Raw genomic sequence first — 18,613 nt, 5'->3', positions numbered from 1 at the left:
TATATATATATATATATATATATATATATATATATACCAAATGATTGTATAAGATGGACTGAATTTAAGTAAGAGGAATGACAATGATCCACTTTACATAAGTTAGAATGGGGAGCTTAAAATGCACCTAAAGTTTTATTTCCTAAGCAGTACAATATCCTATTAAAGTAATAGCCACAGGGAAACTCATTAAATCATCTTTCTTGTTGTATGGTTTAAAGGCTGGTCATTTAATCTCTTTAGATCTCAGTTTTCTCATCTGTAAGATGGATATAATATTTTCACTTCCTACTTTATAATTATTTTGAGGATGATATGTTTTGTAGACAATGAAGTACAATATAAATATGAATTATTATTTTTTCTATAATGTGTAGAGGGTCTCAGAGACATAGTCTTTAATTTGGGTTAATTTAGGCATGCTTTTGAAATTAATCTGTTCTTGAATATCTTTAACAAACTTCCAATTTAGAAAAGATGTATTTGAATGATGAAGATTTCAATTTTATTTTTGAGTTATCACATATTTAAAAATATATAACATAATGATATAATACAAAAGATTTGTTATAAATATGTAAGAATTTGTAATATATATGTTTATCCAAGGGAAACAAATTCTCATATTAACTGTCAAAAAATCTCTTTTTTCTTCCTTTTCCCTTTCCCCTCTTCATTCTTCCTAAGAAGACAGCTAAAAAGATATAGGCTGTTCATATACAATCATATAATATATATTTCCCTGTTCATCAAGTTGTGAAACAAGACACGTATTGCTTACACAAGATAAAAATTCAAAGAGAAAATCAAGTGAAGAAAGGTATGTTTCAATCTACAGTCAAATTCAGTCTGATCCTTCTACAGTAGTGGATATCTTTTTTTTGTCACAAGTTCCTTGGAAATGTCCTGAATTCTTGTTTTGTTGCAAACAGTTCAGTCATTTACAGTACCTTATTATTGTTACTGTGTATAAGATTCTCTTGGTTCTGCCTACTTTACTTTGCATCATTTTATATGTCTTTTCTGGTTTTTTTTTGGTGGTCATTATAATTTTATGCCACAACTTTTTCAGTCATTCCCCATTCTACCTACCTTATTTTTCCAAAAAATATAGTACTCAAAACTGCTCATTTTCTCATTTCAGGTGATAATACTAGGGATTGAAAAATGTAGATTTAGATATAGCTCTCAGAATTTTCCTTTTTGTTTTTTTTTTAAACAGAATAAATGCTCTGCTTTCACATATCACAGATAATAACTTAGACTGGCTTGCTTCTGTCTTCTTACAATGACTTTTCAGTTCTTTCACATCTATGAGTGACTATCCCCAACAATTTTCCAACTGTGCATGCACGAAAATTTTCTCTTAATCCTCTGGTTGCTTCCATTTCTGCTTTTCTATTTCTGACACTGCTTTCTTTCCAGTTCCCCTACATTTGCAGCTGTCTTAATCTCTCCCTTTCTTTCTTAGCTCTCACATTCATTTAGTTTTACTCCTTGTTTGTTCTTCTATCAAAATATCTCTACATTTGGGGCCTTCTCTTTACTTGTATAAGCATTACACCTCTAGTATATGACTGTCATCATTTTAAAAAACCCTTTCCTTCTGTCTTAGAGTCAATTCTGTGTAATGCCAAAGCAGAATTGCGCAGTAAAGGCTGTGTGCAATGGGTGACTTGCTCAGGGTCACACAGCTAGGAAATGCCTAAGGCCAGATTTAAACCCAGGACATCCTCTCTCTAGACCGGGCTCTCAATTCCCTGAGCCTCCTACTTGCTCTTGCCCTCATCACTTTTTGACTGAAACATTATACTAGCTTCTTAATTTGCCTTCCTGATTTAGTTCTCTTCCCTCTCAGACTCATCTTTCAAGTAGCTGCCAAAATAACCTTCCTAAAGCAGGGGTCTGACATGGCTCATTCCTGTTCAAATATTTTCAGCAGCTCCTTACTGTCTATAGAATAAAATACAAATTAATCTGTGTGACATTTAAAGTCTTCTTTAATCTGACTCCGACCACTCATATTTTTTTTTCCATTCTTATTTTATATTTCTTGCTATCATATGGTCCATATTCTGTGATACAGACCATCTCTAAGCTTGGATTTCTGTGTCTTTTGAACAGGTTGTCTTCCATCCTGGGAATATATTCCCTCCTCCTTCCTGCAAGGTGAGGTAGCCATGCATTCCAGCACTCAAAGCCTTTTATGATTCCCAACCCACCAAGCTGGGAATGTTCTTTTCCTTCAAATTATATAAAGGTGGTATGATATAGTCAGTAGAAAGAGTAGCTGCTTATGAAGTCCCATGACTTGAATTTGGACTCCAACTTTACCACTCTCACTTTACACAGATCACTTGACCTCTAAAAGGTTTAGTTCCCTTTATTTATGAAATGAGAGGGTTTAAAGTGGGGAAAGTGGGGAACATTTATTAAATGTTTACTGTACACCAGACCCTGTGCTAACTATTGGGGATGTAAGTACAAGCAAGCAAGCATGCTCTCAAGAAGGTTACATTACAATGGATAAAGACAAAACATATAGGGATGCTGGAAACTGAGGGGAAGGGGAGGAAGGAAATAATGAAAAAAGGTCAGGAGAAAGGGGTAGAATCCAGAAAGCACTGAGAGCTAAGTGAGATGTCCTCCCTAGATGATTTCTTGAGTCTCTTTAAGTACTGAATACATAATATTTCTATTGACTTCTCTTTTTACATGTTGTAGTCTCCTAGCAGGAATTCTAACTCTTTGGGGTAGAAAATATTTTATTTTGTTTTCTCTGCATCCTCATTGCTAAGAACAGTGAATACTTATAGTACATAATAAGTGTTTTGAATTGAATTTTCTTATGGCCACCTGGGGATTTACTTACTTGTCCTCCTTTAACAGATATCAGTCATAATGCCTTAACTTATTATATTAAAACAAAATGCTTAATTCAAACTATATTTGCTAGGAAAAAAAGAGAAAGGAAAATCGAAACGTTAAAAAAGCATTCTTTTGTATACACTTCATTAACCATCCTTATTATCCTAAGCCTCTCCATATTATCCATCATTTTACCAAACTATGAAAATCACTGCCTTCTGTATCTTATTTATCTTCCCTTAAACAGGGCTCCTCTTTCTCCCTCCCTTACTCCCTTCCCTGCTCTCTCTCCCCAACCCAAAAAGTGAATGGTTAGATATACAGTCTATGGGTAAGTAAACCAATGATTTCTTAAAGTTCTTTAGCAATGCAGGATAGACATGAGGTAATCACTCTGAAACAAATGATTATATTTATTATCCAAGAACAAATTTAGAATTGTAATTTCCAGAAACACACTTTTAATTTACTCACCCTTCATGATCAATTTGCCTTAGGGAGTAAATGCAAAACTACAAACATTCATTAAGGGGTAAAAACAACAGTAGCAATTAGCAGGATGGCTTAAGAAACTACCACCACAAACCCAGTTACTTAGCTACTTTAGAATTCTCTCTTCATTCTCAAATAAGCACATGACAATTTCAGGTCTTGGGCCTATAGTACATCTTAAAAATCAAACGAATAATAACATTAGGTCAAATTTCTAGAGAATATTTAAGATTGTAAGATATTTTCTCACAAAATCCTATAGAATAGGTAACCCAAGTTTTACAAAAATCACCATTTTATGGATATGAAGACTTGTCAACAGAATACTGCTAGTATGTGCTGGAGCTGGAACTATAATAAATCAATCAACTGAGGACACAAATACAAAGAATTAAACAATTTCCACTTGCAAAGAGTTTACATTCTAATATGTAAGACCACAAGGATACATGCAAATATGGAGGGAATAAATCAAAGCTAGTTTGAAAGTGTAGGCACTCACAATTGAGGGAAAAATCAATAAACTTGTGTAAAGAGTGGCATTGGAGCTGCATCTTTTAGAAAGTGATTCTGTGAAACAGAGATGAGGAGATCACATATTGCAGGCATAGGGGATGATCAATATGAAGGTGAAGAGATAGAGGATTTTTTTTGTTAAGAACAGAGAAAAGGTCAACTTTGTTAGATCACAGTGTGGGAGAGGAAAAGTGATATTCAATGAGGCTGGAAAAATGGGTCATGGCCAGGATATGAAGGGCTTTAAATACTACACTTAGAAGATAAAATTTAATCCAAAAAGCAATAAGGAAATCATTGGAGTTGGTTGGAATGACATGGTTAGATTTCCCTAAGAAAATCACTTTAGGAGTAGTGCATAACGTGTTTTGGAGTTGTAAGAGACTTGTAGAAGGGAGACCAATCAGGGGACTAATGCAATAATCCAGAGAAGAGGTGAACATGTGAAAGAAAGAGATAGCTCTTCAACTAAAAGGTTGGACGTGAGAGCTGTTGTAAAGGTGAGAAAATGGGAAAATTGGGGAACTGACTGGCTATGTGGGATGAAAAAGAATGAGGAATCAAGGATGATGCTGATGTTAAAAACCTAGAAGGGTGAAAGGCTGATAATTCTTTGAACAGAGTGAAATTTGGAAGAAGGGAAGGTTTGAGGGAAAAATATGATAGGTTTAATTTTGATGTTGAGTTAGAGCTATTTCTTACACATTCAATCAGTAGCTGATATAGACTGAAACTTGGGGAAATGATTGGTTCTACATAAAGATATGTGAGTCACCTGCATTGAGAGAGTAGTTAAACCCATGAATTGACGGCATTGCCAAGGAAGGATACATATAAGGAAAAAAGAAAGCCCAAGACAGAATCATGGAGTATATTCACAATTAGAGGGCATAATATGGTTAATGAATCAGCGAAGGATCAAAGGAAAACAAATGGTGGAAAAAGGTAAGATGAGAAGAGGAAGTGTGACATGAAGACCCTGAAAAGATAAAGTATCTAGGAAGAGAGGATGCTCAGAAGTGTCAAAAGCAGTGGATGGGTTGAAAAAATCAAAGACTAAGAAAAGACCACCATATTTGGCAATTAAATAATTTTTGGTCTTCTATGATGTAAAATTCCTTAAAGATTTTTTAATTTAATCCATAAATTTAATTAAATTTAATTTAATCCATAAAATTCCATAAAAATTTTCTGGTCTCTGAATAAATAAATTGGGAACCAAGAGCAAAAATAAATTAGTAATTGACTTTAAAGACAAGTCTTATCATTTGTACATTGAATGTACAAATTCTCACTGTACAAATGTACAAAGTCACACTATTTGAATCACTTTGAGCTGTCTTTGATGAGTCAAGTCACTTAACCCCAATTTCCTAGTCCTTACCTTGAAACAAGTCCTTAGTATTGATTCTAAGACAGAAGTAAGGGTTTAAAAAATAACAATAAGATGGAATCTGGAGCAACAAGAAAAAATAAAACAAAACCTTCCACAACAGTCCTAGACCAACACCTTCAAGATGGCATGAAATGCTGGGGGCTCTCATAGACAGTTCCTGGGTATGACCTAAGTTCACACTCAAAAGACCCAATGATAGTTTGGAGGTAGTTTTCTGAGAACCACCTTAATTAACTCTGTTTAAAGACTGATTACTAGGTTAGTCACCAATTTTTCTTTCTTTGGCCATGAAACTCATAAAACCATCTACATTAAGTCATTGAGCACCCACAGTGCTGAAATGGGAAGTATACTGTACAATACAGGTATGTTATAGAAGTCATACACCCAAATTTGTAATGTAATATTTTAATGGTGTCATACTATCTCAATCATGTCAGGCTCTTCGGGACATCATTTGGAGTTTTCTTGGGAAAAAAAAGGTTCCCCATTTCCTCATCCTACTTAATTTTACAAGAGAGGAAACTGAGGAAACAGTAAATGACTTTCCCAGGGTCCCACAGGAAGTAGATAACATTTTTTTTGTTCAGATAAGCTTATTATCTCCTTTGTCTTGGAAACTCCTGATAGACATTCCCTCCACCAACACAGTTTACCATTTTATCTGTAACTTGTAGTTTTAGAGATTTGCTGAGGCATTAATAGGTTAATTAGTATATACCAAGGCAGGACTTGAATGCAGATGTTTTAGAATCAAAGGCTGACACCATATCACATGGCACAGATGGTAAACCATAAAAAAGAAAACGAGTTTTTACGTGGTAGAATTTCCATTTAGGATCTGGGGCTACACTAAGCTACAAATATGAAGACTCAGTCTTTATATAAATATTTATTACATACCTAGTATATGCCAAGCACTATACTAACCATTGGGCATACAAAAGGGGGTAAAAGAGAGTATCTGCTCTCAAGAAACTCACAATCTATTATTAGCTCTTATTTTTATTATTTCTTATATTTATAATTTGAAATATGCTAAGGAGTACCCAGAGCAAGAATTTTTTTGCTTTATGGACTTCCTTGGAAGTCTGTTGAAACCTACTGACCCATTCTCAAAATAATGTTTTAAAATGCATAAAATAAAGTACAAAAGTCTATAAAGAAAGCCATATTTATTGAAATAGATGCTCATATAGTCTCTCAAGTGTATCCACAGACTGGGATTTATGAATTTAAGAGTTAAGAATTCCTGATCTTTATAGATTTCATGGCATCATGGATGTAAAGCTGGCCTCATTGCCAAGAAGACCTGGGTTCAAATCCTACCATTGACACCTACTGCTAGTGTGACACTAGGAAAGTTACTCAACCTCTAGCAGTGCTCTAAGCATCTCCCTAAGGCGATATAATTTGTAGGGAAGATGATGCTTGCATTGGTAGAGAGTTTCCTCACCTGGGAGTTCTTTATTTCAGTGAAATCATAGGTCTAGTTCTTATCCCTAACTAGAATTAAATTAGAATTAAATTCACTTATTTATTTTCTATAAAACAACTAATTATTTCTATTTGTCCTCCACTTTTGACATTTTTTAAGGAGTGTGTAATCTTGAATTATCAATTTATGATTAGTGAACTGACCAAATAGCCAATGGAACTTTGCCAACTCTACAATTTCACATTTCCAGCAATCAAAAAACTCCATACCCAAACAAAAAAACCCAAACCTTTTTTCCTGAAAGTAAATTTAATAAAGTAAAACTAAACATATCAATCATTAACTGTAGTTTTAAAGCTAATAATTCAACATAATCAAAGTATGTCAAATATTTATCCTTGCAGCTTCTTATGCTTTGGGTTATAAGCTAGTTTCATTTCTCAGGAATGACTGAATATAACCGACTTGGGGTTTTGCCATCTGTCAATTACATACATCTAAACCCTCAAGTTAAAGAAATGGAAAATTTACTGTTTTTCCCCTTCCCAACATGAACTTTGAATCATGCTGCAACTTAATGCAGTTCTTTTAAACATCTATTTTCCCTATTAATTATTGCAAGACCACATTATCATACACTATTCAGATTTGTCATCATTGATCAACCTATAGAGGATGTGACTTCTAGCTAGGTAATAGCTACTCTTGATCAGGTACCAAAAAGAATCATAATAGTAGTGTTCAAAATAAATTAGAGGCTGAAACCATCTTCCCCAACCTCCCTCCCAATGCAGCGATTCACTCTACATCATCCTTGACAGCTGCTTGTCTCATCTCTAGCATAATTCTTCTTTTACATTCTCCTTGCCCTCCCTTCCATACCACCCATCCATAAATTTAAAAATTAGCAACAAATCATTAAAACATCTATAGTTGTCATACACTATTTGGAACCTAAATCATTTTACAAGCTTTAAACATAAATGTGAAGTCTTCCCTGATTCCTTGCTAGCCCCTCAAACCCATCTATTCCTGTCCTTGAAAACTACCTTCCTCTTTGGACTTTACACACAATACTTTCCAATTCTCTAAAGTGCCTACAAAGAAATATTATACTATTATATTTATTGGTGTGTGTTTGTTATCTCTTAAATAAACTATAAGATTCATGAATGCAGGGGCTATATTTTATCAAAACTTTTATACTCTCCACCACACATAACCTAATATAGTGCTTATTCAGTAGGTGTTTAATCAATGTTTTCTGGCTAAAAGAATGAAAATATGAATCTCATATTGTCCAAATGGTGGGTAAATTAAGCTCTATGGGGACATCTTGGGGTAAAGTTGTACCAAATGGACACCAAGTATTTTCCTTATCTCATTTAAAGGTCACACAAATGAATTTTATTTGCTTGCCTACTCTCCAACACCCAGAATTTTCCTTTTGACAAAAAGTAGTGGGTTGGGGCCACCCTTTTCTCATGATATGTGACTTTGGGAAGATAGGCATTTGTTAGAAGGTTTGTAATTTCTGCTAGTTTTCTAGGGAGTAGGGAGCAAAGAACACAGAACCCCAGAGCAAGACCTTCTGGGGATGTGTGTCCTCAAAAAAAATTTAGCCCTGATGCTTTAGAGTCCATCCTTGTCTCACTAACTATTTCAAAGAAGAAAGCATTGCGCATATCTTCAATGCTATAAAAGTAAATATTACTGAGTTTATCACAGAAGTAAATGTTATTGAGTTTATCACAGAAGGAATGCTGGAGCTGGAATTAACCCTTTGAGAACTAATTGAGCCTCTTTGAAAGATGAAGAAAAAATGAGACTATTGAAGGTGAGACAAATTACATATCTAGAATCACCTAGCTAGACAGCACTATCAGTTCTAAAATGCAGTCACCTAGACTAGAAAGTTACTAAGTTTTGGAGTCAACAGAGATAAAGTCTTTGAAACTTTTCTACTATTCCTAAATCCTCCCCCCCCCCTTAACAAGTGAAACACGGAAATGTTTGGTGACGCCTAATAATTTGGGGTTCATTCAACTTTAGAAATCTGAATTATTAAGGCTATTAGATTAAGATATAATGTAAAATACATATACAACAGTCACCCTCTACCTCTATCTCTAATGTCATTAATGTCAGCTCTGGTCGATTTGATTATATATAAAAAATGAACACTTCTCTCCTATAAGACACATCAATGCCATTCAAATTCGTGTAAGGTCAAAGAAAGAGACCAGAATGGAAAACTGAGGATCCAAAATGAGTATCCAAATGCTACAGTTAAGTATATATTCTTATCTGCCACTCTCTCCCTTTTGGGCTAAATATGCTAAAATCTTTCACCTAAGCAATAAATGGTCACTTTTCTATCATAGGGAAAGCATTTTTTAAAAACAGTTTGGCATGGTACTTAGCCTAGAAACTTTGTAACATTTTTGCTTCTGGTCAACTATAATGACTTTTAAATATGTACATCTATTCATGATTTCCCCTAAACATTCAATGTCCAAATAATTATTTTTAGACTAAAAACCCACGATATATACAAAATACTGTGAAATTGGCTTAAATGGCCATTTTGTAATAATAATAAATTTTTTGAAAAAGAGATACAAAAGAAAAATATAATTTTCTCTGATATTTTATAAGATGCACAATACATGTATTTGATACATAAATATGATACTTTTATAAGATTCATGTTTTCTAGGGAGTAGGGAGGAAAGAGCACAGGATAGAATCCTTGTATGGATATATGGAAGGTATATCTGTGTTGGTGTGTGTATGTACACATATGTAGACACACATTTATACCCATTTTTATTACCAAATAAGCTAGCTAGTCTAAAATCTTTTCTATAAAAAATGGGATCTGCAGGACACTTACTGGTACAACAGGTTTCAGATTCTGGTCACTGGGGTGTGAAGCACCTGGATGGGAGTCAGCAGGTGGGCTCAGCGCTGGGTCACTGCTCCTCCTCACTAACAGTGGTGTGCCTGCAAGACAAAATAAGAGGTGAAAGGTCAAAAGACCCTCAGGGAAAAAGCACATGGCACAGTGCAATTTAATTAAGAGAACTTACCACATTCTTCTATGTAAAAGTATTCAAGAGATCTAAAGATGCTTGTAAATTATTCAATTTGATGACATTGTGTCATTTATTGTATAGTGATACATGGGACCAGAATGGTGGAATGTTTATCTTTTCCAATCTATATTAACAAATTGCCCAAAGCAGAACTCTAGACAAACTGTTGGGTGACACAAAAATTGACATCACACAAAGTAAAACTCACTTGTGAAATAAATATAAATATTAAAAAGACTGATTCTGAAGTAGTCAAGTGAATCATTCGAAAGAAAGATGTTGTATTGAACGTTACCACCACGATGTACTTTCGGAATCCAAAGAATGAACACATTACAAATATGGGACTGATTCTGGCTAAGTTCATGGTGTTAATGTCTTTTAAAATAAGCAGAGAGAGCTATTTTAATTTTTGCTTGTCTTTTTGATAAAGCTTGACAAAACTGATGAGAAAAATAAGGTAGTCCTTTAAAATACTCTGATTCCTTTTTAATTTAATGAAAAATTCTACCATTAAATATTTGAAAGTCACTTATTAAATTCTGAAAGATGATCTTTCTAATAGGAAGTCCAAATGAAATCCAAACATAGCCAGTAGCTTTACTAGTTTCATTATAATTAGGTTGAAAATAATTAATTTAATATGAAATTGGCAGTAAGAAAAGGAAGTCTTTGAAATATTTTTTCTTGTGGTTGTTTTTCAAATCATCTGTAATCATGAAAATTAACTTTTATTTGCTCTTTTAAGAATTTGTTTTGTGAATGATGGTTAAATTGCAATCTCTTATTTTTCTATGTTCTAAAAATAATGCCCAAACACTCTCAAGCTACTGCAGTTTAAATTAGTATTTTTCATGTTCCTTTTTTTTTTTAATATGGTGCACAGCTGGCTTAGGGAAGAAATCCTTTTTGTTAGTATTTACAATCCCTTTCATCCAAAAAATTCTATTCCTTTTGGCAATCCATCTCTGGCCACTATACAATCTGGTTAAAAAAGAAAATAAAGTGTATCTCTTCCTATAATCAGAGACTGACTAAAAAAGGACTATGGTTATAGTGGCTAGCCCCAAAGAGCAATGTTAAGTCCAAAACTCATATTCTTCTCCATTTCATTTCTATTCCTAGATACATCATTATGATTTTCCCCATCTAACAGAAAACATAAGCAAAGCTAAGAAATGGTAGTGGCTGTATGAATTTCCTTTTGTTCCTTGACTGAAGCATCCTCAAGGATCAGGAAAAATTGTACCATAAGTGGATCTTTGTACAGAACTAATTTGAGGTACAGATTATGGGTGAGAGCAGCACAAACAAAACCAAGGACAGTTAGGTCCCAGTCCCATACCATATGTTTTAGTTGAGTGATCTGAAAAAATGGCTATCCACCTCTAAAGAAAAGTTTCTAAGTTATCCAAGACACCAAGGAATAATCTATTTAGATTGAGCACAATATTATACAAGGTGACTTGTTCTCTCTAAGACTAAAGAAACAAAAGGGTAGCATTACATTTGCTTTCAAGTCTTGTTTCTAAGCATTTTATTCCCAGACACAAGGTAATACTCTATCATTGAGAAAAAGAGTCTCCTTTTATCCATGAAACCTTGGTTCAAAGATGCAAATCACTCAACTTCAGTTACTGATAATATTCATTAACACATTATGATGACTTTTTTTAATCAAGAAAACAGTATATCAGAGTTTTCTTCACTTTTAAGAGGTAATAACCATTTGAGTACTGACAACTCAGGGAAAGAATATTGGGTGGATTGTATATTAATTTTGAAGTTTTTGAAAATCCAAAAGAATATAATGACATATTTGATTCTTCTCCAAGAGGTCTATAATCTTATCACCATGGGATACCTTCTATTTATAAGCATACTATATTCCCCCAATCCCACACTGAATCCCACCTCCAGATGGCTTCACAAAATCACTGGGGTCTTGCCAAATTTATCACCTGATGACCAGTCTTCTAAGAATGTGCTTCTCAGATGTGGACTGGGTTGGTGGTAGAGTGATAAGCCTGAAGCCCATTTGCCTGTTGGGATTTAGATTCTTGGCAACTTGGTTATATCTGCTAGAACTTGGAATTTGTTGGTACAGTGTCTGAACCCAAGGCTAACTCACCAACACCTCTATACCACGAAAGGACATGGAAAGAGGAGGATTTCAGGGAAAGTTAATTATCAACACTTTTAAAAAATTATGATTAATTTTTTTATTGTCATCCATGTCCTTCCAGCTAATTGTAAGTGTACCCCCAGGCTCTGTCCTGAGTTCTCTTCTCATCTCTCTGTATGCTCCCTCTGGTAATCTCATCAGCTACTATTACTTCAATTATCTCTATGCAGATATTTTAAAAATGAATATATATTGAGATGTTATCTCAATTTTCCTGAACTCTAGTCCTATATCTCCAACCAACTAATAAAAATTTCCACTTGTATGGCCCAAGGGCAATTCAATTTCAGAATATTCAAAACAGAACTCACTTTTTCTCCTTAAATATGCTCTCTTCCTAACTTCTGCACCTCTGTCACAGGCACTATTATCCTTACAATCATTCTCAAGTCTTTTTTGTCCTTGCCTTACCCAGAAATACATTCAATATCCAAGACCTAAGGAATCTTCCTCCTCAGCATACCTTCTATCTGCCCTATTTCAGGAAAAAAATCCTGGCACAAACTTTAGTTGGGGTCCTCATGTCCTCTTACCTGTACTATTGCAATAGGTTCCTAATTTGTCTGCAGCCTTTTCCCTCTCAAATATATTCTCCATGTAGGTGCCTATGTAATATTCCTGAAGCACAAGTCTGACTTTGTCACTCTTCTGCTCAGAAAATTCAGTGTCTCCCTACTGACTCTGGGATAAAACATACATTATTCTGTTCACTCTTCATGGTCTGACTCTAATCTCCCTTTCCATACTTATCACATATTACTCCCTTTAAACATCCTCTTTGGTCTAGAGGCCAAACTAGTTTACTTACTTATTTCTGTCTCTGTCTCACTGTCTTTGTGTCTCTGTCTCTGTCTCTCTCTTTTTCTCTCACACATACACATACACTGATATATGACATACCATTTTCTATCTCAGAGGTCCCTCATTTACTTTCTTTTTATCTCTACTTCTTAGATTTCCTAGTTTCTGGAAAAGCTAAACCCAAGTATCCCTCATTAGTGAAATCTTTACTAATTCCTTGCCTAGTAAAGCCTCCCTCTTTGTCTTTAAAAGATTACCTTATATTTAACCTTGTATACATATTGGTATTTACTATGTTCATGTCTGCTGTTTCTCTCAGTAGAATAAATGAAAATTTGAGAAGTAATCTTCTCAAAGAAAAAGATGTGATTTTTTTTGTTGTTTTTTGTCTTTGCATCCCCAGGACATACCACAGTTTAGCACATAGCTGGTACCTATTAAATTCTTGTTGACTGACTGAATAATAATGCATTAACCTTGCCTGGAAACTAGATTTACCAGTGGCTAAAAGGGATAATGCCAATGTATTCTTCCAATCATGGACAGAAAAACTATACAGGTACTTTCTGAATCATTAATCAGCTTTATTTTTATTGCTCGGATTCATTTGACATATGTATATTATTTAGAACTCACTGCATGAATGACATTTCTATATTGCTTTTAAAGTTTCTTTATGTTATGAATATATTATTTTATTTTCAAAGGAAACTACTATTGTTTTACAATAATGACACATCTTTATGAATATCAAAATGATCAAATAATTCTTGTCACAATTCCTAAATTTTTAGATTTTTGGGTCATTTTTATAAAGTAACCTATTTGATGAATATAATTTAAGCTATTTTTAATATTTTGTAACTTTGAAACAAGAACCCTAGTTTGGTTTTGTAATCAAATTAACTTTAGTTGACTGAATTCTTCATGGGACAAAATGACTTAAAATAAATAATAAAAATAAACAGAAATGTTCCAAATAAGAAAACTGTGTTTATTATTAAACACCCAAGAGAGCTGAAAAATTATTGCAATGATAAATTAAAGGTCATTAGTCCAAGTTTTGAGATTGGGAATGATTTACTGTGGGAAATTTTGAGATACCTAATAGCTTATGATCTGGTCTTTTCCAGAGGAAAACAAGGTATACATTAACTACTACCTTTTCACAACAGAAAACAGTCATTCTACTCTCATCTCGGACTTAAGAGGCATTGGGATATTTTCTGTGAGGGAAAAAAAGAAGACAATCACGGTCTACAAAGGTTTGAAGAGTTATTGTAGGGAAGATGATTAATCATATTCTGATTGCCTCCAAAGGGCAGAACTAGCACTAAGTGGTAGAAATTATAGTAAGGTTGATTTTGTATAATATAAAGAAAGACTTCTTAATAACTAGATCTGTTCAAAAGTGGAATGGGTCACATTTGGAGGCAGTGAATTCCTTGTCATGGAGGTTTTTAAAGAAAGATGAAATGTTGTAATTGAGAATAAGCAAAATCTGCTGTAGATTTTGGTCTATGTGGCCCAATTCAACTCCAAAACCAATTCCAAAACATCTTAAATTGTCACAACTCTTTGAGGCTGATAGGTCTGGTATTATCTTCTCTTAAGGAAGAGGAAATTGGGCTTGGTGATATCTACGCATCCCAAAACCAATATGGTAGAACTGGGCTCAAAATCTCTTGATTCTAAGTCAAGCAATTATTCCTTACATTCGATCATTAAACCCTCTTTCATTACATATTACATTTTCTGTGCTATAGTACCATAGAAAGCCTTCTTCCAAATGGGTCTGTGGTCTTGCTTGAAATTAAGAATATCTAGGGCCATTTAAAAACTTTAGTGGCGATGGTTTTGATTTTTTAAAAGAAACCTTTCCGTTGTCATTAGTCATTTCAGTCATGTCTGACTCTTCAGGCCCCCATTTAGAGTTTGCTTGGCAAAGATACTAGAATAGTTTGTCATTTCTTTCCCTATGAGGAACTGAGGCAAACGGTGACTTGCCCAGGGTCACACAGATCCTTTGTGAGGTCACTTTTAAATTCAAGAAGCTGAGTCCTCTTGACTTCAGGACTGACACTATACAAGGTGGATACCTATTGCCCTAAACATACCCTCACCCAAAGGAAAAACAATTCTAGTTCACTCTGCCTCACTCTAGTTTCTCAGAGACTGAATATCTCATTGAGAACCTTTTAATGGGTTGTATTATGTTAATAACTAGTGTGTATAACCTTCCATTTGCATTACTAATAGATCTCTTTCATACAGAGCTGACATTTTCATTCAGTTTTGAATGGTCCTTAATGTTTTTGATCACAGTCTGTTTGAAGATAAGCTGCTATTAATATAAGGAAGCTTATTTGGAGAAGGCTAGGCTACAATTTAAAGGCAAAGATGGATTTTTGGTGAACATCTTTACTTTTCAAGTTCAAAGAATTACAAATGACTTTAATAGAGGGAATGAAATGGAAAAAAAGGATGATCAAGGGGGTTACTAGGTGGCTTAGTAAACTGAGATCCAAGGCTAGAGCTGGGAGGTCCTGGGTTCAGATTTGGATTTAGACACTTCCTAGCTGTATGCACCCAGGCAAGTCATTCAACTATCATTGCCTAGCCTTCACCACTCTTTTGCCTTGGAACTAATATATAGTTCTGATTCTAAGACCAAAGGTAAAAGGTTTTTTTTTTGTTGTTGTTGTTGTTTTATTAAGGAGGTTCAAGTTCAAGGAGCAGCATAAGACAAGCTACCTAAGTCAGCTAGGTGGTGCAGTGGATAGAACACTAAGTCAGAAAGTCTCAAGTTCAAATCCCACCTCAGACACTTACTAGTTTTGTGACCCTGAGCAAATCATTAGACCACTGTCTGCCTCAATTTCTTCATCTGTAAAATGGAGATAATAATATCTACCACACATGGTTCTTATGAGGAGCAAATACAATAATTGTTTATCTCTTTTCCTTCACAGTTGGAATAATTAGGTAGAATAGGGATACTAGTAAAGAAATTTGAAGGAAATGATAAAAAAAAAATGGCATGCATCTGATACTAAGGAGGACAGAAGGCACTTGATGGCTTTAAGAGTTATGGTTAAAGTAATGGCGATTTATAAACTCCTTTTAAGTAGGAAGAGGCTTGGAGATTTGTAGAGATGTGCAAGAAGTACAAACAGTAAGATAGACAAGAATGGGCATATTTGAGTTTTAGTGCAGAAAATAAAATTGCTGAACCTAAGATATTTATGGAGAGGAAAGGAAATAGCCATCCCAACTTTACTTGTTTAGTGAACACTAAAATGATGAAATGGAGTGCTGAGGATAACTTGGGAAAGAATTGCAGAAATTCTATATTTGACATTAGAATATAAGGGAGTAGGGAATCTAATTAAATAAGTTCCAAAGTTGGTGTGAAATATCAGATTTCATTTTTAATTTGGGATTGACAACTTTATTGAAGTACTATTTGAAACTGAGAAGTTAGAGGATTCTACTGGGAAAAAGAAAACCTGTGTTCTAAATGTAGTTCTGTCACTAAATAACATTGGCCAAGCCGTTCAATTTCCCTGTGCCTCAGTTGCCCCATTTGTGATTTGAGGGTAGAGAAAAGGATTGTTAAGCTCTTTTCCATATCTTAAATTCTGTAATCCTCTATCAATTTCCAGAGGGAATGGGCACATATGAATGTTGAAAAACCAGGTAAAAGGGCTGCCAAGATTTTACACTACCACAGAATCTAAGGAAAAAATAGAATATGAAGAGGTGATTGAAATTGTAAAACATTGAGTAGAATTCTTAGGAGATTGAGGGTACAGAAAGAGGCTCCTTGAATTGGCTTCTCAAAATAATGTTCTTCAGTACATGAAATAAAATATATAGGATTACTGGGACCGAGAGCATTTTAGCCATTTCTACAGTTCCTTAAGGCCTCTGAAGAATATGGGGAGGTTTGGAAAGCTGATAGTAGAGAAGACTGAAGGAAAGTAGAAGTACTTTATGCTTACTGCTAACTCAGTTCCTTGGCAAATTACTTTGATATTCTAATATCAAAAAACCCTTTAATTCAGTTACTTGGGAAATGATAGCTAAACTAGCTATGGGACAAGTACATGAGATAAGATGATACTAGTATACCTGCTAAGGACATGTTTGCTGGGATTGCAAGAATCCTATCTCCATTAAATCCCATTTCCATTATTGTTAATGACTCCCTTGCCTCCAAGTATTTATTTTTCCTATGATCACTGTCAACACTTAAATAAAAATTTTAAAAATGACCAAAAAAATTAGTAAAAATGGTACATGGTTTATTTAGGGAAACAACACTTGATTTTCCTTGTTTATAGTCTTAATGGGTTTCAGATGAAACTTTTCAAGTGGACCTAAGCAGCCCCAGTACACTGAAATCTGGAGATCCATAAAACACTAATGCTGATATCAATAAGAGTACAATTTATGTCAAAGTACCGATAAGAGATCACTTACTCTGTAGGAGTTCCTGACCCAGTTTGGTGCCTTGCTTGTGATGAATGCAGCAGCTGTGGCATACTTGAGGGCAGTGTAATGGAAAAACCACACAAAAGAAATGAACTGAAATCTTAGCAGAATTAGCTGTCCAAACACTATGCTCAAATATTTCTTCATCAGGAAACACATGTGCTCTAAGAGGAGCAAAAGATTTCAAATAAACCAATACTTTGTGCAACTTCTCTTTACTTCCTGATTTTGAACAATTTTTCTGATGCCTGTATCATGTAGGCATTAAAATGAAAAACTATTGCCAATATATTCATTAAGCACACAATGGTATATATGAATAAATGGGATATGTTCTAAAATACTATTTAAAACACCAAACAACTTCGGGGTGGGGTGGAGAAGTTTATATTAGAGTTCCACTGCCTAGAATTTTTATCAATAATTGAAATTTTTCTCTAAAAATAGGAAGGCTCCCATTTCAAAGTATATTGTTGCAATGATCCCAAAGATATGTACTTTCAGAAGTTAACTTTTTTATGCATATATATACATACATATACATACATACATATATATATATATATATATATACACACACACACACACAAAATGATATCTAACGATACCATGGTAGAAGTTCTTACACTGGAGTCTAATGTCAATTTAAACAGGATATGAAATGTTACTGCTTTTCTGTACCAAGTAAACACTGAGGGCAAAGTAGAAGTTCTCTGAAAGCAGGGAATGCTCATATATTAGTGGTCCTATCACAGTTCCTTGTACACTACTGGTGATTAATCAGTGTTTGTTGAATGTAATTGAACGGCGTTATACTATGTACTTTAGAAAGTTAGTATAGTGTGAGCTGGGCGACTGAAGGATTCTTCCCTTAGGAGATGTCAATTCAAAGAACAGCCAAGGCAGCAACAAACATAAATGAAAATACATGAAACATAACTAGAACAGTAAATTTTCTCTCTGTTTCTCTCCTTCTCCCTTCCTTTCCCTCCCCTGCCCTCCACATCGTTCTCTCCCCTCCTCTCTCTCTAATATAGACATGTGCTAAATTAAATTCCAAGCATGATGGAATGATTGTAGTATGGTCAAGTATATGTGAAAAGGCTTCAGGGAACCATTGAGTTCGAAGCAGCATCTCCAAAGTCATGAATTAAAAGGAAAAAAGAAAACAGAACATTTTAGGGAGGCAGAAAACAAAACATATGCTAACCTGAAGATGATGAGTTACATCCACAATGGGGACTGGTGGAAGGAGAGCAAGAATTGAGGAAACAAGGACAGTCAGATAAGGAAGGAATGTTAAGAAGAAAGCTTTCAAATTA

At 34.4% G+C, this 18,613-nt stretch overlaps 1 protein-coding gene across 1 annotated transcript in view; it reads right to left on the bottom strand.

Moving 5' to 3' along the window:
* PARD3B (par-3 family cell polarity regulator beta) overlaps positions 1-18,613 on the bottom strand; it is a 1,311,536-nt gene that overhangs the window by 720,684 nt on the left and 572,239 nt on the right. The window contains exon 4 of the mRNA XM_044669413.1: positions 9,607-9,716. Within this exon, the coding sequence (XP_044525348.1) occupies positions 9,607-9,716 (110 nt within the window). The remainder of the gene's footprint in view (positions 1-9,606; positions 9,717-18,613) is intronic.

Source organism: Gracilinanus agilis, chromosome 3, assembly GCF_016433145.1.
Source record: "Gracilinanus agilis isolate LMUSP501 chromosome 3, AgileGrace, whole genome shotgun sequence".
NCBI classification, from domain to species: Eukaryota; Metazoa; Chordata; class Mammalia; order Didelphimorphia; family Didelphidae; genus Gracilinanus; species Gracilinanus agilis.
This window is presented reverse-complemented; position numbering and strand designations above follow the sequence as displayed.